This window comes from Gopherus evgoodei, chromosome 1 (genome assembly GCF_007399415.2).
Source record: "Gopherus evgoodei ecotype Sinaloan lineage chromosome 1, rGopEvg1_v1.p, whole genome shotgun sequence".
NCBI lineage: Eukaryota > Metazoa > Chordata > Testudines > Testudinidae > Gopherus > Gopherus evgoodei.
The window spans coordinates 369387648-369411468 of record NC_044322.1 but is presented as its reverse complement, the minus strand read 5'-3'; the positions used below and the strand labels follow the sequence as shown (position 1 = coordinate 369411468).

The 23821-nt window shown below is 43.9% G+C and overlaps 1 protein-coding gene across 1 annotated transcript in view; it reads left to right on the top strand.

Annotated features, from left to right (window-relative positions):
* The window catches only part of SHANK3 (SH3 and multiple ankyrin repeat domains 3), a 727758-nt gene that overhangs the window by 184395 nt on the left and 519542 nt on the right, over positions 1–23821 (top strand). Inside the window, exon 9 of the mRNA XM_030541199.1 lies at positions 5728–5794. Within this exon, the coding sequence (XP_030397059.1) occupies positions 5728–5794 (67 nt within the window). The remainder of the gene's footprint in view (positions 1–5727; positions 5795–23821) is intronic.

Below are 23821 nucleotides of genomic sequence, written 5' to 3'. Positions count from 1 at the left end.
CTTATAGCCTCTAGCATGGCAGCCTCCTTCTTTGTCAGTTTAAAAATGTGACTTTGCCATGCTTAGCTAAAATGTCTCTATACAGCAAGTTGGGCCAAGCTTAGGAAAATTGTGTGTGGTCTTCCCCCTGTCTGTTAATTCCTGCTATCGTGGCCTGTTCCTCAGAATGGGCTCCAACAGTTTCCTTTTTTCCACCCATCACTGGTATTTGGAAGAGATTCCTCCAATCCTCCAATGGCTGGGGAGCTCATAGAACCTGGTCTCTTAAACGATGTCTTTGCTGAGAAAGGAAAAATGGCAGAGATTCTTACAGGCAATACGGAATGACTAAGTGGAAAAGAGACAGGGAATAATGCATATGAAATCCAATAACCCTGTAAGCTGTTCTGTGGCAGGGCAGGAAAACCTTCTAACGGACAACCTGATTTGCAGATATTTCCATCAACATGAGTGGTGTTGGACAGAGTCAGTGATGAATCAGATTTTCCTCTTGTTTCATGAAGACGTGAGTGGGACTTGAGGAGCCCATTCAGACGCCTTTGTGCTCTGTTTGCCCTGAGGTCTCCTTTTTGCTTCTCCCTTATTTCTTCTGCTCCCTTCAGGGCTTCCAAAAGTGAAGCAAGAGATGATTCATTTAACTGTGGTGGCCCTAGCTTGGGCAGACACTGGTGTTCAGATTTCTTTTGCAAATAAGTTACTTTGGATATCACCAGTGTCCCCAGATTCATCTGAAATCTAAGGTCCCTTCTCCCAGTGAGTTGGATCTTGGCCCCTTAATGGATGAGGATTTGGACTGCTCAGGAGAACTCTGTCAGGTTTCACTGGCATCTTTAAACCAGGGTGTCCGAAGCGTGGCTCTGTGTCCCTTGAGGGTGCCTGTATTAAGGAGCAAATTTGAAAGTGTTCTTCCTAGTACTTTTCTGTAGGGATGAGGGCATGAGTGGGTCAGGCCTCAGGGTTAGAGAGTTGGGATCCAGGAACCAGAGCCGGGGACAGAGTCAGGAGTCAAGCCAGGGGTTGAAGCCGTAGTCGTCATCAGGGGTGGGACTCTAGACTATTCATCTGATTTCTTCTGACAGATTTCGCCACATCTCGAGTCTTTCAACAGAGAGTGCTTTGTCTAGGCTTTGTGATTGAATTCAGTCTTTGATATAACAGGGCATGAGCCATTAATTGCTTTGAAAATTAGGACCAAAGCCTTAAACCGGCCTCAGAAGCTCACCAGGAGTCAATGGAGGGACTTGAGCACATGCTGGATGTGCTCATGATGGTCTAGGCCATGGAGGAGGCAGGCAGCTGCCTTCTGTGCCAGCTGGAGCCTCTACCTCATCTTCACATTTAATTTCTGTTACAGGGAATTACAGTAATCCAGCCGACAGGTGACAAATGCATATTGTACTGCAACCAGGCCCTCATTCAGGAGGGAGGGACGAAGTTTCATAGTGAGCGGCTGGTGGAAGAAGGCATTTTTAGTCACTGGTCATCCAGGCTTAGGCCTGGTCTGCATTGGGGGGGAGGGGTGTAGCTGAAGTCGATGTATCGTAGATCGACTTAGATTGACGTACTTCGCGTCCTTGCGGCATGGCATCGACAGCCGCTGCTCCGTCGATTCCGCTTCCGCCTCTTGCCCTGGTGGAGTTCCGGAGTCGAAGGGGAGAGCGTTCGGGGATCGATGTATCGTGTCTAGACGAGACGCAATACATCAATCCCCGTTAGATTGATCACTACCTGCTGATCCGGCAGGTATTGTAGACATAGCCTTAGTGAGGAGTCAAACAGGACTCTGAGGCTTTGCACCACTTTGATGAATGGGGGCTGTACAACGTCAGTGAAAGGTGGAGCCATGGCTTGACCAGCTCTTTAAAGCATTTCCTTTTATCAGCATCACTTTGGTCTTGCCTGGGGTCAGCTTGAGCCAGGTGCTCTGTATCTGAGAGCTGATCTCATACAGGGAGGCAAGGCTGGAGGCTGCTGTGGGGGGTCAGGTTTCAGAAGAGAGATAGATCGGTGTGGGACCAGAGGTGCAGAAATACAGATCTGGGTCTGATGAGTGGGGGCCAACAGCAGAGCCTCATCATAAAGCTCTTTTTCTAACACCTCTGCCTGTTTGCAGCATCCCTTATTGCTAATTAAACACCTGTCTCTCGTTCTTCAAAGAAGCTGCCTTTGCATATTTAAACTCCTTGCTTATCTTCCCCTATTCCTTAGAGGTTTTCTGTATCTGTGGATTCTAGTGTTCCTGTAAAGGAACTGAGGGAATTGGGGCTGTACATTTCTTGGGCACTTAATGTTCATTGCCACACAACAGCATTTGTGCAGTCCCTGTAGTCACACGTTCCCAGAAAGTTCCAGCATCTTGTGTAGCAGGGGGTACCTTTCCAGGAGGGTATATGCAACAAGAATCATGCAGAAAGAACTATAGTTACTGGTAAATAGCCTTTGTGTGTGTACCCAGCAATCTGTCGGGGCATCATTTGCTTGGGATTTGAACATAATTCTACTTGGCTCATAGGTTTCATCCTTTAAACTTTTCACAGACTTTGCTTTTTTGTCACCTATCTCTGAAGATAGCATTTCTGGTGGCAATAACATGTGCCTGAACTGTGAGAGTGATTCAGCATCTCGTGGTTCGTGTGCCCATTACAAGTGATTACAAGGATAAAATTGTTATGACCTAAATTCTTGCTTAGAGTGCTGTCAAACTTTCATCTGCAGCAAACAATTATCCTGCCAATCTTGCTTCTGAAGCCACATAGGCCAGACTATATAACTGGTTTTTTAGATGAGGGAAATGCAGATCTAATATACTTGGACTTCAGCAAAGCATTTAACCTAGTTCCACACAGGAAATTTTTAGTTAGAGAAGATGGGGATCAGTACAACAATTGTATGGTGGATAAGGGACTGGCTAAAGGGAGATGGCAAGGGCTTGTGCTAAAAGATGAACTGTCAGGCTGGAGAAAGGTTACTAGTGGAATTTTCCTAGCTGGGATTGGAACCAATCGTATTCAATATTTTTTTAATAACCTTAACCCAAACAGTAGGAGTGTGCTGATATTTGCTGATGATACGAAGTTGGGAGGCACCATCAATACACAGGAGGATCAGAACGGTGCAAGGGGATCTGGATGACTTTGAAGACCTGGAATGACAGAAATGGGATGAAATTCAGTAGTACAAAATTCAAGGTTATACGCTTGGGTCTAATGAGAATTTCTGCTACAAGTTAGGAGCTCTTCAGCTGGAAGTGACAGAAGAGGAGAGAAACCTGGGTGTGGGGGTCAATCAGTGGGTGACTCTGAGCCATCAATGTGATGCAGCTGTGCAGAAAGGCAAATGTGATCCTAGGCTGTATCAGGTGAGGCATTTCCTGGGCACCCATGTTCAAGAAAGATGACTTTAAACTGGACCAGGTGCAGAGAAGAGCTACTAGGATGATCAGAGGAATGGAGGGCCTGTCTTAGGAGAGGAAGTGGAGGAGATTGGCTTGTTTAGCCTGGCAAACAGAAAACTGAGTGAGGGGGAGGTGCAAATCTGATTGGTCTCGATAAACGGGGGGTAAACACTAGGGAGGTTGATGAGCTCTTGAGGCTGAAGGGCAGTGTTGGCACAGCCATAGACACTAACTTTTTTTTTTCCCTGGGGGTGTTCCACCCCCTCTCTACCCTGAGGCCCTGCCCCTACTCAGCTCCCTCTCCGAGGCCGTGCTCTCTTTGTGCCTCTTCCCCCCCCCAGCTCCTCCCCTCCCCGAACAAACTTACACTGGAACAAACCCAAACAAACCTGGCCATGAACAAACTCAGGCTGGAAATTAGAAGCAAGTTTCTAACCATCAGAGGAGTGAGATTCTGGGGCAGCCTTCCAGTACAAGTTGTGGGGGGCAAGCAACGTAATTAGTTTTAAGAGAGAGCAGGACGAATGCAAGAGTGTGATGGCATGACAGGACAGTTGGTGGTAGTAGGGGTCAAGGCTAGTAGTTTGGGGGCTCACTTTAAGCTTATGCCTTACTTTCCTAACAATCTCATGCTTCAGGCTGAGATTGTTCACTGCAGGGGTCATGAAGGGATCCTCTGGCCAATGCATCATGGTGGTTTTTGTCTCCTCCTCTGAAGCATCAGGAATGGCCTCGTCTGGAGATGGGACACTGGGCTGCGCTCCCAGATGGCTCTGAGTATTCTCTCTCTCTGTCAGGTGCATGGCTGGCTGGCTCTTGCCCACATGCTCAGTCTCACTGATCATCGTATGTGGGGCTGGGAAGGAATTGTCCCCCAAGTCAGACTGGCGGTGACCTTGGAGCTTTTTCCCCATCCTCTCCACATGTGGGTGTGGGTCACTGCCAGGTTATCTGCGTATATGTCACTTAATCATTTCCCTCCCATTGCAGTGGCCTCAGGCACTGGTGCCCTGCGGTCCCTCCTGTTCTTTCTCTGTGGCACAGCACAATCTAGTCTCTGAGGGTTGTGATGCTTTGGTCTAATTTGGGCTGTAGGGTTTAATGTGCAGAAGCTGGGTGGGGTTGGTGGCCTGTGATGTACAGGAGGTCAGACTGGATGATCTGGCGGTCCCTCTGGCCTTCCGCTCTCTGACCCTGTTTAAAGGGACTGTAAATTACTCCCATGGGCAGGATTAAGCCTTTTTGCAAATCATCCTGGTGGGTTGTTGCATGTGGAGCTAAGTCTAACGAGCAAGAGATTTTTGGCCCAGAGGCTGTTTAAACAGATGACATTTTATGTTCAGACTTGTTGCAGCCAGAAAGGGTTGCAGGTACCAGACGTTAGGTCTCATTGTGCTCAGCAGTACCAACTCTGGCAGCTTGTCTTTGTAATGCTTTAATAATCTGAACGTGTAAGAAGGCTCTACATAGAGTTCAATTCATACTTTTCCTCTGCTGTCTCAATTGGATGCTCATTTCTGGAGACTAATCCTTCACTTACTGTCTACTTAATCACATATTAGCCCTCCTGAGGATTGCTAGTGGTGTCTAGTTTCCCAGGAGTGAGGATGAGTAGCAGCAATTCCTTGAAGGAGAAAAAGGCATCCTAAATAGTAATTAGAATTCTCTGCATGTGTTTCCTGTTCAGATCTACATTCAACCTCCCTTCTTTCCTTGCTCCTTTGAGTATTATGAGAATCTTTGCCATACTACAAGCTGGTTAATAGGCAGGGCTTTATTTAATCTTGGTTTAGAGTGTTGTGGCCATTGTCTGGAGCAGGCTGCCCGCAACAGTTACCTGCTTTGAAGAGGTTCCATGGCCTGCACAGCTTGGAACAAGCATATCACAGGTCTGTGGCTTTGCCAAGGCAAGACCTGCAGAGAGTTCAGTTACTGCGAAATAACCAAGAGTAAATGTTTTCCTAACAAGCTCCAGGTGTGAGAATTTTTCAGCAGCAACTACAAGACCCAAATTTAATCCTCAGCTAGTAGTGGAAGCATCACTACTCAGCCTCCTCTGAGCTCTGCGTTCTCTGTCACTTCTGAATGTAGGAGTCATTGCAGGAGGAATGTGGGTCGCTGTTGGCACCAGGATGCCACCTCAAAGGTGCTGGCTGTGTATGCTACTTTTGGGCCAAGCCAGGAGGAGTGCTGGCTGTGGCAGTCTGCCACAGCGAATGGCTGTTGCCAGCCCATGTGGTATAGCAGTTTCCTCTGTGCTAGTAGGCCTGGTCTTTCCTGGGGAATAGTGCAGCTCAGAATCATTCACTCCTCCTCCCTTCCTCTCTTTTCAGGTGGCCATCATTGCAGGAAATTTTGAACTGGCTGAAATCATCAAAACCCACAAAGAGTCTGACGTTGGTGAGTTTGGCCTTTCACTCTATTTTCCCCTCTTATCTTACTTTAGGTCCTGTGATATTTCAGTGGTTCTCATTTCCCAGCGCTGCCTAGGGAAACCAGTGGAGCTACTGTAACAGGCGTCTGGCACGCCCTGTGGGTTTTTGGGTGCTGGAACTTGCGTGGGTGGTTGCTGTGTCCGTGTTTGTGCTGTCCATGGCGATAAGGAGGGGCTGACTGCGGCAGTCAGCGTGGCAGCCTGAAACCGTCACTATTTGGTGGACGCTTTACTGTGGCTGTTTCAGTTGCCGTACCAAAGAGTATAAACAGACTGTCAGGCATTCAGCAGGCTGGACTGTCTCTCCAAAATGCTGTTTTTCAATTCCACATCCTCTCTTGTGTGCTTGGGGCAGTTAGTCACCACGGGGAATCTCTCATGCTAAAGCCCTGCAGCAGGACTCTGTGCAGGGGAGAGGAATGCTGCCCACCTCAGGTCACCATTGCTGGGCTGCTATTGCTGCAGCAGCCTCCATGCTAGTTGCACTGACCCAGGGCTCTTCCTCACGTTTGCAGGCAATGTGCTAAGTCCTGGGGGGAGGGATAGCTCAGTGATTTGAGCATTGCCCTACTAAACCCAGGGTTGTGAGTTCAGTCCTTGAGGGGGCCATTTAGGGATCTGGGGCAAAAAAAAATCTGTCAGAGGATTGGATCTGCTTTGAGCAGCAGGTTGGATTAGATTCCAGCCCTGATATTCTGTGATTCACTGGGGCATCCCCATTCTTTGCAATACCTCGGCCGCTCTACACAGAGAATCTCTGCAGAGCTGAGCTCAATACTGTGCATAAAGCCAGGCCCCATGCTGAACTTCCTTCCAGTTCTCTCCCTGAGAAATTGGTGGCACCAGAGTCCTTTAGAGCAATGGAGGAGCTGACAGGATTTGCTCATAGGAGAGGGTTAACTCCACACAGTGGGTCAAATGCCTGCTCTGAGCAGAGGGCCCAGGGGTGTCCAGGCAAAAGGAGATGTTGTGGTGGGCTTCCTGGAATATGGGCCTTCAAGTAGATGTTCAAGCAAATATTGGGCTACCACCTTAGTCTCTCAGGAATCCTGGGCCTCACTCCTCCTCCTTTGACTTTCCTAAAACCTCCACTGCAGCTGTCACTTCCAAGCTTTTCTTTCTGTTCATTTCATTCATATGCTCACTGAAGAGTGTTGGCCTAATACTGGTAAAACAAGCTCACATCATTTGTGAAAAGGGGTGTTAATGCTGCCAAAGGGCTTCGGGGAAATCTGAAGTCTCCATATAAGTATATCAAGCAGAAGTACTGGCAGGAAAGCAAACACAATAATGAATGACGAATGAGATTGCATTCATGATTATTATAGAATGGCTGAGCTACTGAACTGCTTTATTAAATCTCTTTCTGTTGAGAAAAGTTGTAGGAAATCATCTGATCAATTAAGAAGAAAATGCTGACTTTGTGTGTACTGTATAGCTGCTGATATAAAGTAGGTCAGATAATACTTGGGATACTGAACATACACAAACCGGCAGGTCCAGATGGCATGCACCTGCAAGTCAAGGAATTAGCTAATGAACTTTCCAAACACTAGAAATTATTTTTTAAATGTCCATGGAGAACTGGGAAGATACCAAAGGATTAGAAAAAAGCAAAGATGGTGTTGATCATGAAGAAGGGGGGAGAGCATGAACTGGCTAGTTATCATCTCATTTGCCTACTATCAATGTCTAGTAAGGTAATGGAACATATACTAAAAGAAAGAAAAGTTCACTGCATTTCTAGGTTAATGGAGCCCTGAGCAATAAGAGCAGGAACTTATAAAGGATAATTTTGGGATAATGCTTCTACAGGTCCCCACTGTCAGGGCTGCACATGTCTGGCTGTGTGCCAAGAACTGCCAGTGGAGCTGTGAACACAAGCCATGGACCTCGCAAATGAGACCAACCATGTATGGCAGTAAAAGGGGTCATGATCAGCAATCACCGCCATAACTTTCTGCGTCTGGACACTCTCCTAGCTCAGAACCCATCAGGCTGTCCTCTAGGTTCTTACTTTCTTTTTTAGAGAGATTCAGCCCCTTGAATTTGATTTGTACACCTTTGATCTGGGGCAGGGCAGTGTAGAGTTCAGGGTAGAGAAGAGGGAAGCTGTTTATTTCACCAGATTCACGGGGTTGAAGCTGCTTCTACTGAAAATGTGTCTGTGACTCCAGGTGAAGCTGGTTGGTTCTGATCCTGTCAGCTCATCTTTCTTGGCATGGACGGCTTGAAATCCTCTGACAGTGGATATGCCCTGTCAGGAAAGGGATCTTTGCAGACACTGTGTCAAGTATCAGAGGGTAGCCGTGTTAGTCTGGATCTGTAAAAGCAGCAAAGAATCCTGTGGCACCTTATAGACTAACAGACGTTTTGGAGCATGAGCTTTCGTGGGTGAATACCCACTTCGTCAGATGCATGTAATGGAAATATCCAGGGGCAGGTATATATATGTGTGCTAGCAAGCAAGCTAGAGACACCACGGTGCAAATAAGTGATGGTCACATTAACACCACCCTATATCGAAAACCCACCGACCGCTATGCCTACCTTCATGCCTCTAGCTTCCATCCCGGGCACATCACACGATCCATTGTCTACAGCCAAGCACTGAGGTACAACCGCATCTGCTCTAACCCCTCAGACAGAGACCAACACCTACAAAATCTCCACCAAGCATTCTCAAAACTACAATACCTGCATGAGGAAATAAGGAAACAGATCAACAGAGCCAGACGTGTACCCAGAAGCCTCCTACTGCAAGACAAACCCAAGAGAGAAACCAACAGGACTCCACTGGCCGTCACATACAGCCCCCAGCTAAAACCCCTCCAACGCATCATCAAGGATCTACAACCCATCCTGGACAATGATCCCACACTTTCACAGGCCTTGGGTGGCAGGCCAATTCTTGCCCACAGACAACCTGCCAACCTGAAACATATTCTCACCAGTAACTGCACACTGCACCGTAGTAACTCTAGCTCAGGAACCAATCCATGCAACAAACCTCGATGCCAACTCTGCCCACATATCTACACCAGCAACACCATCACAGGACCTAACCAGATCAGCCACACCATCACCGGTTCATTCACCTGCACATCCACCAATGTAATATACGCCATCATATGCCAGCAATGCCCCTCTGCTATGTACATCGGCCAAACTGGACAGTCTCTACGGAAAAGGATAAATGGACACAAATCAGACATTAGGAATGGCAATATACAAAAAACCTGTAGGAGAGCACTTCAACCTCCCTGGCCACACTATAGCAGACCTTAAGGTGGCCATCCTGCAGCAAAAAAACTTCAGGACCAGACTTCAAAGAGAAACTGCTGAGCTTCAGTTCATCTGCAAATTTGACACCATCAGCTCAGGATTCAACAAAGACTGTGAATGGCTTGCCAATTACAGAACCAGTTTCTCCTCTCTTGGTTTTCACACCTCAACTGCTAGAACAGGGCCTCATCCTCCCTGATTGAACTGACCTCGTTATCTCTAGCTTGCTTGCTAGCACACATATATATACCTGCCCCTGGATATTTCCATTACATACATCTGAGGAAGTGGATATTCACCCACGAAAGCTCATGCTTCAAAACGTCTGTTAGTCTTTAAGGTGCCACAGGATTCTTTGCTGCTTTTGCAGACACTGTTGAAGTTGGGCTAGTCTATCTTTTCTGTCCCACTCTTTGAGGGTCTGCAGAAGAGGAGAGGTGGGAATAGGAACTGCTTTCTTCTCTCCGGTTGATTAGAACTGGGAGGCTGGATCATACATAGAATCTCGTCATTACCAACATGATCACTCTCCAGGATCCCTCCGCACTATCAATACATTGGATTGTGGAGGAGGTACAGACTCTGCCCTGACCTGAACTGCGACCTTCAATGACACAGTGCAGAGGTGAAGATGACTTCTTATTCCCTTGATTCTCCTCATTTAAGGGGTGTGTGTGTGATGAGGTGGGGGAGAAGGATTGAGATTTATAGAATCATAGAAATCTAATCTTGAGAAGTTATCAAGTCCAGCCCTCTGCACTGAGGCGTGACCAATAAACCTAGACCACTGGTTCTCAACCCTGGCCCAGTCAGCATACAGCTGCAGCCTATGTGATATCCTCAGGGCCATACATGTAGTGTATATATTGTGTGTATGTGGCCCATGTAACACACAGAGAACTGCATATATGGCCCGCAGTGGTAAATATATTGAGAACCACTGACCTAAACCAATCTGTTTGTCCAGTCTGTACTTAAAATCCTCCAGTTAATTAGTTAAACAGATATTAAAAGGTACAGCGCCAAAAGTGAAATCCTTGCAAGCTACATGGAAACTTTTTAAAGACACCATAATAGAGGCTCAACTTAAATGTATACCCCAAATTAAAAAACATAGAAGAGAACAAAAAAGGTGCCACTATGGCTAACAACAAAGTAAAACAAGCAGTGAGAGGCAGAAAGGCATAATATTAAAAATGGAAGTAAAATCTAGTGAGGAAAATAGAAAGGAGCATAAACTCTGGCAAGTGAAGTGTAAAAATATAATTATGCAGGACAAAAAAGAATGTGGAGAACAGCTAGCTAAAGACCCAAAAAGTAATAGCAAAAATTTTTGTTAAATACATCAGAAGCAGGAAGCCTGCTAAACAACCAGTGGGGTCACTGGATGACCGAGGTGCTAAAGGAGCACACAAGGACAATGAGGCTATTGTGGAGAAACTAAATTAATTCTTTGCATTGGTCTTCATGCCTGAGGATGTTAGGGAGATTCCAAAACCTGAGCCATTCTTTTTAGGTGACAAATCTGAGGAACTGTCCCAGATTGAGGTATCATTAGAGGAGGTTTTGGAACAATTTAATAAATGTAACAGTAATAAGTCACCAGAACCAGCTGGTATTTACCCTAGAGTTCTGAAGGAACTCAAACGTGAAATTGCAGAACTACTAACTGAAGGATTGCTAATGTGATGCCAATTTTTAAAAAGGGCTCCAGATCTGATCCCAACAATTACAGGCTGATAAGCCTTACTATATTAAAGAACAGAATTATCAGACACACAGATGACCATTTGTTGGGGAACAGTCAACATGGTTTCTGTAAAGGGAAATCGTGCCTCACCAATCTATTAGAATTCTTTGAGGGGCTCAACTTGCATGTGGACAAGGGAGATCAAGTGGATATAGTGTACTTAGATTTCCAGAAAGCCTTTGACAAGATTCCTCGCCAAAGGCTCTTAAGCAAAATAAGCTGCCACGGGATAAGAGGGAAGGTCCTCTCATGAATTGGTAACTGGTTAAAAAAAATAGGAAACAAAGGATAGGAATAAATAAATGTTAAGTTTTCAGAATGGAGTCAGGTAAATAATGGTGTCCTCCAGGGGTCTGTACTGGGACCTGTCCTATTCAACATATTCATAAATGAACTGGAAAAAGGGGAAAACAATGAGGTCCCAAAAGTTTCAGATGAGACAAAACTACTGAAGATAGTTAAGTCCAAAGCAGACTGCGAAGAGCTGCAAAGGTATCTCACAAAACTGGATGAATGGGCAACAAAATGGCAGATTAAATTCAGTTTTGATAAATGCAAAGTAATGCACATTGGAAAACATAATCCCCACTATACATATACAATGATGGGATCTCATTTAGCTCTTAACACTGAAGAAAAAGGTCTTGGAGTCAAGAAAGAGATCTTGGAGTCATTGGATAGTTCTCTGAAAATATCCGCTCAAAGTGCAGTGCCAGTCAATTTGGGAATCATTAACAAAGGTATAGATAATAAGACAGAAAATATCATATTGTCTCTATATAAATCCATGGTACGCCCACATCTTGAATGCTGTGTGCACATGTGGTCGTCCCATCTCAAAAAAGATGTATTGGAACTGGAAAAGGTTCAGAAAAGGGCAACAAAATGATCGGGCTTTCGTATGAGGAGAGATAAATAAGATTGGGACTTCTCAGCTTGGAAAAGAGACCACTAAGCAGGGATATGATAGAAGTCTATAAAATCATTACTGGTGTGGAGAAAGTAAATAAGGAAGTGTTATTTACTCCTTCTTGTAGCACAAGAACTAGGGATCACCAAATGAAATTAATAGGCAGCAGGTTTAAAACAAACAAAAGGAAGTATTTCTTCACACAACGCACAGTCAACCTGTGGAACTCTTTGCCAGAAGTTGTTGCGAAGGCCAAGACTATAACAGGGTTCAAAAAAGGACTGGATAAATTGCTGGAGGATAGGTCCATCAATGGCTGTTAGCCAGGAGGGGCAGGGATGGTGTTCCTAGCCTCTGTTTGCCAGAAACTGGGAATGTGCGACAGGGGATGGATCACTTGATGATTCCATGTTCTGTTCATTCCCTCTGGGGCACCTGGCATTGGCCCCTCGTGGAAGACCGGATACTGGGCTAGAGGGACCTTTGGTCTGACCCACTATGGCCGTTTTTATGTTCTGAATTTGTCTTGGTCCATTTGAATTCTAATCCTGTCTTCCAAAGTATTTGTAACCTCTCTCAGCTTGGTGTCATCTGAAAAATTTATAAGTATACTCTCCACTCCATTATCCAAGTCATTAGTGAAAATCTTAAATGGCACTGGACCCAGGACTCATTTCTATGGGACCCCATTAGAGGCTCCCTCGCAGTTTGCCAGTGAGCCATTCATAATTACTCTTTAATTAAAGTCTTTCAACCAGTTGTGCAGATTTGTGTTGTGCATATGTGGTACAGAGAGATTGTACGCCCACCTTTTAGTCATTTCATCTAGATCTCATTTCCCTAGTTTCCTTATGAGAATGTCACATGGGACTACATCAAATACCTTACTAAAATAAAACTGCATCACATTTCCTGCGTCTGCCCTATCTACTAGGCCGTTAATCTTATCAAAGAAGGAACTTAGAAAGATTTGCTTTTGTTGTTTTTGACAAATCCATCCTGGCTATTCCTTATAACTCTGTTATTCCCTGGGTGTATACAGATTGATTATTTAGTAATTTGTCCCAGTATCTTTCCAGGTATTGAAGTTAGACTGACTGGTCTTTAATTCTCCAGATCCCCTTTGATCCTCTTTAGATCATAGACAGATACTATATGTTTCTCCTTCTCCAGTCCTCTGGGACCTCCCCTGCCCTCATGAGTTCTCAAGGATAATTGCTAACAGTTCCAAGATTGAGTCAGTTAGTTTCTTAAGTACCCTAGATGCATTTTTTCAGGTCTGGCCAACTTGAATACATCTAACTTATCTAAATAGTCTTTAACCTGTTTTTGCCCTGTTTTGGTTTGCATTCCTTCCCACCTGTTTTTATTATTAATTGTGTTGAGTATCTCTTTTTAGTGAAGGGAGACGCAAAATAGGCATTAAATATCTCAGCCTTTTTGATATCAGTTATTAGCTCTCTTTCTCCACTAAGTTGAGGACCAACACTTTCTTATGCCTTTCTCTTGGTCCCACTGTATTAAGGAACCTCCTTATTCTGTTTAATTTCCCTTTCTAGGAGTAATTCAGTTTGTGCCTTAGTTTTTCTGATTTTGCCCCTATGTGCTTGTGCTATTTTTTTTTGTACTCATCCTTTGCAATTAGTTCATGTTTCCTCCTTCTGTAGGATACCTTTTAGATTTTCAGATCATTAATGAGGTCCTGATGGAATCACATTGCCTTTTTATTTTTCTTCCTATCCTTTCTTCACATTGGGATTGTTTCCAGTTGTGCATTTAATATTGTCACCTTGAGAAACTGCCAACTCTCCTGAACTCCTTTTTTCCCTTAGATTTTCTTCCCATGGGACTGTTGTGTGGATAGTGATCTAAAAGGCTTAAACGAGTTTCAGGTTTTTATACACTGTTTCGCTGTCCAACGTTAAACAGTAATAGATAGGTTTGGGTTTCAATAATTTTAAACAGAGGCCTTGGTTTTACTTGGTTACTTGGGAAATACCCAGAAGCATTCATTCAGAATGAAAGTTTGTTGATTAAACACAAGAAGGAACAAGAAATTAAAACAAACCTGTTGAAATTGTGGTGGCGTGATTATGCAAAACAAACTTAGAGCTTTTCAGAGTCTCTCTGCTTTTGGAGTCAAAGTATCAGTGTTTCAGATTTTCAGAAGAACCTTTCTTTGATGACAATGAAAAGGTTAATTTTATTATCTCCTGATGTGAAGGGCATGCACTTGTCCTGTTCTTAACAAACAAGTAGACACAAGGTGGAAGAGAGAGAGGATAGAAAAACTGGTTGAAATATGGCCTTTGCTGATGTTTTTGTGTCACTGCTGGTTAGTTTTGAGTGGATGCTCTGGCTGGCAAGTTGTCCACAACACCTGCTACTTGGACCCTGGTTAATTATTGTCTGTTAGGGCTGTCATCTGTCTGGTTGGATTCTTTCTCCTTCGACAAGGCAAGTTTGGATGAATGCAGTATAGTTGATTTCAGGATTCAATAAAAAGCCAAGAGAGGGAGATAGGATAGGAGGCAAGAAATAGTGGGGTAGAAAACAACACCAGAAGGGAAGGTAATACAATACCGGATCTTACCGGCCCCTGCAGCACTGCTAATTAGGTCTCCCCAGTGGTGACTGAGGACTAGGTGTCATGATGATCTGATGACTTTTAGCATTTACAGGTGAAAACAAAGTTTCTCAAACAAGGGCAAGGCCAGCTGGCCTACCTATCAGAAAGAAAGTCGAGGTGAGCTGCAGTGCTGGAAGGGCAGGGGATGAGCCAGGTGAAGATGACTCTTTTTTTTAAAAAAGTCTTTTTAAGAAGCCAAAAAAATTAGTAAAAGTGGGTGGCGTATTTTAGCCTCCTTATGGAAATTGATTGAATTGGTGGTTGAAATAAGGTCAAACTTCAGAGAGGTAACTCTGTTCCCACATTTCTTGTTTACTAAGTAGGATCTCACCACTTTCCTTTACTTATATCTGTAGGTCATTTTATTTGGACTAATACAGTTTCCTGTGTGGTTTTCTTGCATTTGTAACAACTTGATCTATTGTTCATGGCTACTGTATTTGGATACAGACTGGCTAACCTAGTGTGGAGGACTAGGTTTGGTGGAGGCAGGTGACAAAAGCCCACAAGTAAGTAAAAAAGATGGAGACCTGGGAGAAGGGTCGGAATTGGGGGTGGTAGGAGGGTCAGGCATGGGCTATTATAGCCGGAATAAGGGAGCGGAGACCAGAAAGAACATGGTGGGGGGAATCAAATCAATATCTTAGGTGTCTGTATATTAATGCAAGATGTATGGAGAATAAGCAGGAAGAACTAGAAATGCTAGTTAATAAACATAGCTATAACATAGCTGACATCACAGCGATTTGGTGGGACAACATGCATGGCTGGAATATTGGTACGAAGGGTACAGCTTGCTCATGAAGGACAGGCAGGGGAAAAAGGGAGGAAATGTTGCCTTATATATTAAAAATGTATACAGTTGTTCTGAGGTTGACCTGGAAATAAGAGACAGACTGTTTGAAAGTCTCTGGGTAAGGATAAAAGGGGTAAAAAACAAGGGTGATGTCATGGTAGGGGTTTACCACAGACCACCTAACCAGGAAGAAGAGGTGGATGAGGCTTTTTATAAACTAACAAAATCATCCAAAGCACAGGACTTGGTGGTGACAGGGGACTTCAACTACCCAGACATTTCTTGGGAAAATAACACAGCAGGACACAGATTATCCAACAAGTTCTTGGTATGTATTGGAGACAATTTTTATTTCAGAAGGTGGAGAAAGCTACTAGAGGAGAGGCTGTTCTAGATTTGATTTTCACAAATAGAGAGGAACTGGTTGAGAATTTGAAAGTGGCAAAGGAAGCTTAGGTGAAGGTGATCATAAAGTAAGAGTTCACAGTTCTAAGGAATGGTAAGAGGGAAAACAGTACAATAAAGATAATGGATTTCAAGAAAGCAGACTTTGGCAAACTCAGGGAAAGTCTAAAGGGAAAAACAGTTCAAGAGAGTTGGAAGTTTTTCTAAGACACATTATTAAGGACTCAGGAGCAAACTATCCCACTGCATGGGAAAGACAGGAAGTATGGCAAGAGGCCACCCTGGCTTAAGCAGGAGATTTTCAATGATCTGAAACTCAAAAAAGAGTTCTACAAAAAAAGGAAATTAGGGCAAATAACAAAGGATGACTGTAAACAAATAACACAATTATGTAAGGACAAAATTAGAAAGGCCAAGGACAAAATGAGATTGAACTAGCTAAAGACACAAAAGGTAACAAGAAAATATTCTACAGATACATTAGAAGCAAGAGGAAGACTAAGGACAGGGTAAGCCCATAATTCAGTGATGAAGGGGAAAACAATAACAGAAAATGTGGAAGTGGCAGAGGTGCTAAATGACTTCTTTGTTTTGGTTTTCACCAAAAAGGCGAGTAGCGACTGGACGTCTAACATAGTGAAAGTCAGTGAAAATGAGTTAGGATCAGAGGCTAAAATAGGAAAAGAACGAGTTAAAAATTACTTAGACAAGATAGATATCTTCAAGTTACCAGGGCCTGATTAAATGTATCCAAGAATGCTCAAGGAGCTGAATGAGGAGGTATCTGCACCATTAGCAATTATCTCTGAAAAGGCATGGAAGACAGGAGAAATTACAGAGGACTGGAAAAGGGCAAATATAGTGCCAACCAAAAAAAGGGAAATAAGGACAACCCAGGGAATTACAGACCAGTCAAAGTACTCCACTTAGGAAGGAACAATCAGTTGCATACACACAAAATGGAAAATGACTGCTTAGGAAGGAGTCCTGCGGAAAGGAATGTGGGGTTATAGTAGTTCACAACTTAATATGTTGCAAAAAAAGCAGACATAATTCTGTAATGTATTAACAGCAGTGTTGTAAGCAAGACATTAGAAACAATTCTTCCTCTCTAGTCCAGGCTAATTAGGCCTCAGCCAGAGTATTGTGTCCTGTTCTGGGCACCGCATTTCAGGAAAGATATGGACAAATTGGAGAAAGTCCAGAGAAGAGCAACAAAAATGATTAAAGGTCTAGAAAATATGACCTATGAGGGAAGATTGAAAAAATTAGGTTTGTTTAGTCTGGAGAAGAGAAGACTGAGGTGAAGAGAGTTTTCAAGTACATAAAAGGTTGTTACAAGGAGGAGGGAGATAAATTGTTCTTCTTAACCTCTGAGGATAGGACAAGAAGCAATGGGGTTAAATTGCAGCAAAGGAGGTTTAGATTGGACATTAGGAAAAACTTCCTGTCAGGGTGGTTAAACACTAGAATAAATTGCCCGGGGAAAGTTGTGGAATCTCCATCACTGAAGATTTTTAAGAGATTTTTAAGACAAACACCTGTCAGGGATGGTCTAGATAATACTTAGTCCTGCGTTGGTGTAAGTGGCTGGACTAGATGATCTCTTGAGGGCCTCTCCAGTTCTAGGATTCTATGAGTCTATTGTAACATCGTATGAGCTTTCACATACATTTTAGAGTTGAGCTTAGGTTAACTTTTGTAGGTTCAATAATCACAACAAAACCTTACCTACCAGTTCTATGAGTCTATTTTATTGAAGTCCATTGTCCTTATTCTGATGCTCTAACTCTTTCGTTGCCTTAGAATCATGAAATCTCTCATTTCACAATTGCTTTCACCCGAATTGCCTTCCACCTTCAAATTTGCTTCCAATTCCTCCCGGTGGGTTGGAATCAAATTTAAAATGGCTGTTCCCCTGGTTACTTCCTTTTCTTTCTGAAACAAAAAGTTGCCCACATATTTTTCCAACAGATATCTGGGTAGTTCAAGTCCCCCAGGTAGAGCAGCTGGTTCTCCTTCCTCCTCTGGTGTTGCTGTAGTTACCTGTAGTCAGCTAGCATCCTCCATCCCAGATGTTTCCACGTGTGTCCCTTCACTGGAGTCATTGTGCTCCCACATGCTATGCAAATTCACCCTGTAGCTCTCTAACCTGCTTCCTGAGGGGGGGATCCTACAGACACCTTTCACGCCAGTGATTCCCCCTGACTGGCTTTTGTTGTTAGGGACACGCAGGCTGCATTCCCAGCAAGTCAAGACCAGAGTCTGGGTGGAAGCCTCCAGGGTGAGGTTGTGTATCAGGTGAGGGCCCCACAGGTACAGGCAGAGGAAGAGCTAGCAGTGTTGTTCATGACATGCCGTTCTCATCTCATGGCAGGTTCTTCTTTGTAGAGCAGCTGCAAGTTAGAGAAAGGAAAAAAAATCAACACACCACCAAACCTCCCTGCCTTCCTGCTCTGACAGACTCAACTAGGTAACTCCCTTTATCTCACCAGCCATTTGTCTTACCAGCCATTGTGAGTTTCTGTGCTTTTGAAAACCTGGGCCCCACACACTCCTGGAATGGGTGACACAACCCCTCTCACTCAGCCGCCTCTATTCACAGGCCTTGCTGATCAAAAACTGCACTGCACTGCTCTCACTTCAAAGAGCCCTACTGGAAACAGATGCTAACACCCAGCGGCAGGGCAATCTCACCTTTATAGTCAGCAACCTAGCCTTGATTTCAGAACACAGCAAGCAATCCGGCTTCATACCAAAATCAGTGACAAGTTCCCAGCACCAAGAGTACTCCTTTCTTGTTCCTCAAAGTTAGTCAAATAGCAATAAGACAGAACTTCCCAACATACTCACCAGCTGGCTATCTTCATTAGTCTCCCAGCTGCCTTCGTCTCATCATCCATGTCTTCTCTAGGTGGATTTGGAAAAGGGTTTCAGTTGAGAGCTATTATACCCCAGCTGGGGGTAGATTAGAGTAGCCGTCCTTGGTGTGCTTGGCTCTCAGAGGAGGCCTTACTGCTTCTTCAGGGGAAACATCCATTTCTATTTGTCTTCATTTCTTGTAGTTCTTTGGAAGCCAGTCTTTTCACCTTCCATTATTTATGCCAGCCCGTTAACCTCTACCACCTTTATGGGTCTTGTGGTCTTGCACGTTCTCTGGTGCTGCTGCCACAGCAGTTCTCAATAGATCTGTCTTAGAAGAATCTGGTTCAAGACTGAGAATCAAGACTCTCTTCCCCACAGCATCATGAGGCTCCCCACTCACATATGAGAGAATATTGCCTTATGTGATTAGAATGGCTGTTCTGAGTTAGGCTTTGAAGGTGAATTAAAAATTGATCAAAGGAAATGCTTTTCACACAATGCCTAATTAGCCTGTGAAAGTCATTGTCAGAGGAAATCATTAAGACTAGGAACTTAGCAAAATTCAAAGAGGGATTGAACATTTATATGGGTATCAAGGATATCCAGGTATTATAACAAAAGTGATAACATTTTTGGAAGGGATATTAAACGTCATGCTCCAGGGCTTAAGCTGTTCTTTTACTATTAGAAAGCAGGATGAGACTGTATGTGGGCAGCTGATGTCCCACATATGCTATTTCAGGGTTCTTACGCCTTCCTCTGAAGCATCTGGTAGTGGCCATCGTCAGAGACAGGATACTGGAGTAGGTGGATGTTGGGTCTAATCCAGTCTGGCCGCGGCTATGCTCTTGTGGAGAAGAGTGCATAGAATCATAGAGTTTATGCCAGAAAGGACCATTCGATCATCTATCGTAGGCCATTCATTTAATCAATGTATGCCCCCTCTATTGAACCCAGTAACTAGTGCTGGACTAAAGAATGTCTTCCAGAATGGCATCCAGTTTCCATGTGAAGATTTCAAGAGACGGAGAATCCACCATTTCCCTTGGTAGTTGATTCCAGTGCTTAATTGCCCACACTGTTAAAAATTTGTGTCTTATTTCTAATTTGAATATGTCTGGTTGCAGCTTCCAGCCATTTTGATTCTTGTTCTGCTTTTCTCCTCTAGATTAAAGAGCCCTTTAGAATCCCGTACGTTCACTCTGGGAAGATTCTCATACACTGTAATCAAGTCAACTCTCGATCTTGCTTTTTATAAGATAAATAGATTAAGCTCTTTAAGGCCACGTCCAGACTAGGTGTTAAAATCGATTTTAGATACGCAACTTCAGCGACGGGAATAACGTAGCTGAAGTCGAATTTCTAAAATCGAGGTACTCACCCGTCTGGACGGCGCTGCATCGATGTCCGCGGCTCTCCGTGTCGATTCCGGTACTCTGTTCGGGTTGATGGAGTTCCGGAATCGATGTAAGCGCGCTCGGGGATCGATACATCGCGTCCAGACTAGACGCAATATATTGATCCTTGAGCAATCGATTTTAACCTGCCGATGCCGCGGGTTAGTCTGGACGTGGGCTAAGTCTCTCCCCGCTAGGCATTTTTCCAGTGCTCAGCCATTTTTGTTTCTCTTTTCTGCATCCTTTCCAGTTTTCACCGTATTTTTTAAGACATAAGGGACATTATCAGACATCAGTGAAAAGCTTGGCATGGCTAAGGGTAGTAAGAATACGTTTTTAAAGTGTATTAGCAACAAAAAAAATCCTGGCAATGGTATAGGCCCATTGCTAAATGGAGATGGTAAGATTATTGTTAATGTTGCCAAAAAAATAGAATTCTTCAGTAAATATTTTAGTTTTGAGCAAAAGAAGTGGGATGATGTACTACTATCACATGAGGATGATTAAATACTTTCCAGTCCATTAGTAACCAAGAAGGATGTTAAACAACATCTACTAGGGATAAATATTTTTAAATCATCAGGCCAAGATAAATTGCACCCAAGAGTCCTTAAAGCATTGGCTGAGGAGATCTCTGGCTCACCAATGTCATTTTTAATACACTGGAGTACAGTGGAACTTCCAGAAAACTGGAAGATTGTGTGTGTTATGCCAATATTCAGAAAGGGCAAATGGGGTGACCTGGTTAACTTTTGGCTGGTTAGCATGACATTGATACCAGGCAAAATAATAGAAAAGCTGATATGGGATTCAATTGATAAGGAATTATAGGATAGGAATGTAATTAATGTCAATCAACATTGAAGTCAATAGGAGTTAGACAACTACGTGATTTTGAAAATTCCACTAGGCACCTATCTACTTCTTCAGTTGCCAATAAACCTGTAAAAATCTTGCCCGCTGTCTTTCCTGAACAAGTTATAGCAGAGTTCTATCTGATGCAGATGACCCAGCTGCTCAGTCATCAAATTCCCCTTCTCCAAGACTGTTGTTTGTACCAAGATATGTTAGGAGGATGATCGGAAGCTCTGGTTTTTCCATGGTCAGATAGCTCAGAAAAATCCCACAAACTGCTTGACATTTTAGAGCTCATACAAAAGAATAAAATATTCCTCATTAACATGGATCTTTTGGAGCCCGTCCAAGATCTGTGGTTTAAATGATCCTTGATTTACTTTAATCTTGATAAATATATGAATGGAATTATCTGATGGGGTATCCTGCAATAGCAGAGAACTACACTCAATAACTCAGGCGGTCCCTTCCAGTCCTGTGTTCTATGGACCCCTGGCAACAGTAACAAAGATGGACAGGCTGTACCAAATATCACCACTGCACTATGACTCTGTCTATCAGAACTCAATGTCAGGGGCTCTTGTGATCTATATGAGAGTGAACAAATCAAAATTTTCTAGTTCTGCCAAGACTCTTCCAGCAGCTCAGGACTTAAGGGACAAGGGCTATAAATTCTAATCCCCTGAGCACTAGGGTTGCACATGGCCACTTGCCAAGCTCTTATAGACTCTTTATAACTTCATGTGAAATAAAATGTCATTTTGGTGGCACATATTCCTGAAAATGGTTGCAATAAGGGCAATCTCCGAATTAGGGCTTCAATCAGCACTTGCTCATGCTTCTTCTGATACTATAGAGTGAAGACCACTGCTGTGACTAGCTGACCTCATGCGAGGCTCAGGATATCTCAAATGCCTGATTCCATGTTCCCAATCTGATTTGTTGAGACAGAAACCCAGGGAGCCTTTGGGTCGGATAAGTCTGCTTTGGTTCTGCCTGTCTTGAGGCAGCAGATTTGATATTTCAGCAGAGAACCTGAACCAATTTCAAAAGGAGATACTTCATTTTCCTTGTCCTTTCTGGAGCCACTTTGGCACCTTCAGAACAGCACGGCGTGGAATTACTTCAGGTAGATAAGATGTATTAGAAGTAGAAAAGACCAGTTCCTTGCCATGCCAACTACTCACCTTCCTTCTCAGTTCCTTTTCAAGCTTCTTACTACAAAGTGCTGAAGGATGACGTTGTACACTGTTTTAGGCAGAAGCCTTGTAGTGGTAGACTCAAAGAGCTCTAGCTATTTAGCTTAACAAAGAGAAGGTTAAGGGGTGACTTGATCACAGTCTATAAGTACCTACATGGGGAACAAACATTAAATCATGATTGCTTCAGTCTACCATAGAAAGACATAACCCAATCCAGTGAATGGAAGTTGAAGCTAGACAGAGTCAGAGTGAAAATAAGGCATAATTTTTTACCCATTGGAACAATTTGCTAAGAGTTGTAGAGACAATTATTAAATCAAGATTGGATGTTTTTTCTAAAAGATAGACTCTAGTTCAAAAGGAATTATTATTGGGGGGCAGCTCTCTGGCCTGTTTCACACAGGAGGTCAGATTAGATTATCACAATGGTCCTTTCTGGCCTTCGAATTTATGAATCTATAAAATATTGAATTCCAGTTGGCTAAAAGATGTTGGCTTGTTTTTAAATGTGGAGAAATTGGAGAGGGTCCAGAGAAGAGCAACAAGAATGATTAAAGGTCTTGAGAACATGACCTATGAAGGAAGGCTGAAGGAATTGGGTTTGTTTAGTTTGGAAAAGAGAAGACTGAGAAGGGACATGATAGCAGTTTTCAGGTATCTAAAAGGATGTCATCAGGAGGAGGGAGAAAACTTGTTCACCTTAGCCTCTAATGATAGAACAAGAGGCAATGGGCTTAAACTGCAGCAAGAGAGGTTTAGGTTGGACATTAGGAAAAAGTTCCTAACTGTCAGGGTGGTTGAACACTGGAATAAATTGCCTAGGAAGGTTGTGGAATCTCCATCTCTGGAGATATTTAAGAGTAGGTTAGATAAATGTCTATCTGGGATGGTCTAGACAGTATTTGGTCCTACCATGAGGGCAGGGGACTGGACTCAATGACCTCTCGAGGTCCCTTCCAGTCCTTGAATCTATGAATCTATGAAACAAGCCGTCAGTGTCACTGCAAAACACCTGCTGGCTGTACAGCTCCAAGAGGGTTCAGTCTCCAACAGCAGGTTCATACTATTTTGGACCTAGCTGAAGGAGCCACAGTGAGAAACCGAGGTACTGAAGCCTGCAGCTTCAGAATAGTGGAGGAGGGGGCCCCTCCTTTGAAAACAGTGGAGGCCTAGGGCTTAGCACTAAATGTTTACCCTCCCAGAGAGACTGAATACAGCTCTGTGGCCTAACACACTATGTGAACCTCTGACAGCCTTCATGAAGATGCAATGGCACACAGGTGTCAACTTTCCAATGTGCCGGGGGGTGCTCCACCCCTGCCCTGCCTTTTTCCACCTCTGCTCCACCCTGCCTCTTCCCTCCCCCGAGTGCGTTGCATCCTCGCTCCCCTCCCCCCCAAGCCTCCTGCATGCCTCAAAACAGCTGATTGTGGTGGGCAGGAGGCATGGGGAGGGAGGGGAAGGCACAGATGGGTGGGGCCCACTGGGGGGGCTGATAGAGGGGCTGTCAGTGGGTGTTCAGCACGCACCATTTTTTCCCATGGTTGCTCCAGCCCCAGAGCACCTATGGAGTTGGCACTTATGCAGCAGCATTGCTGCTGAGCCATACTAGTAGTTTGGTTCAAACCAGGATATAAACAGTTTTGGTGTCTCTCTCAGGTGCAGAGAGAACTGGGAAAGAAAAGTTCTGGAGGAAATATCCTAGTACAGCCAGGCTTGGAGAAAAAGCTTAGGCTAAAATCTGTTTGGGGTTGGTATATGAGTTACCAGTAAAGCCAGAATCCAGGAAGAGGATAATTTTGGACCCTATTTGTTCACTTTATTAGGAGCAAGGTTAGAAACTCTGCCTGTTTGCACTGTTATTTCTCTCTTCTGCCTGCACCCAATCTTGGAGTCGAG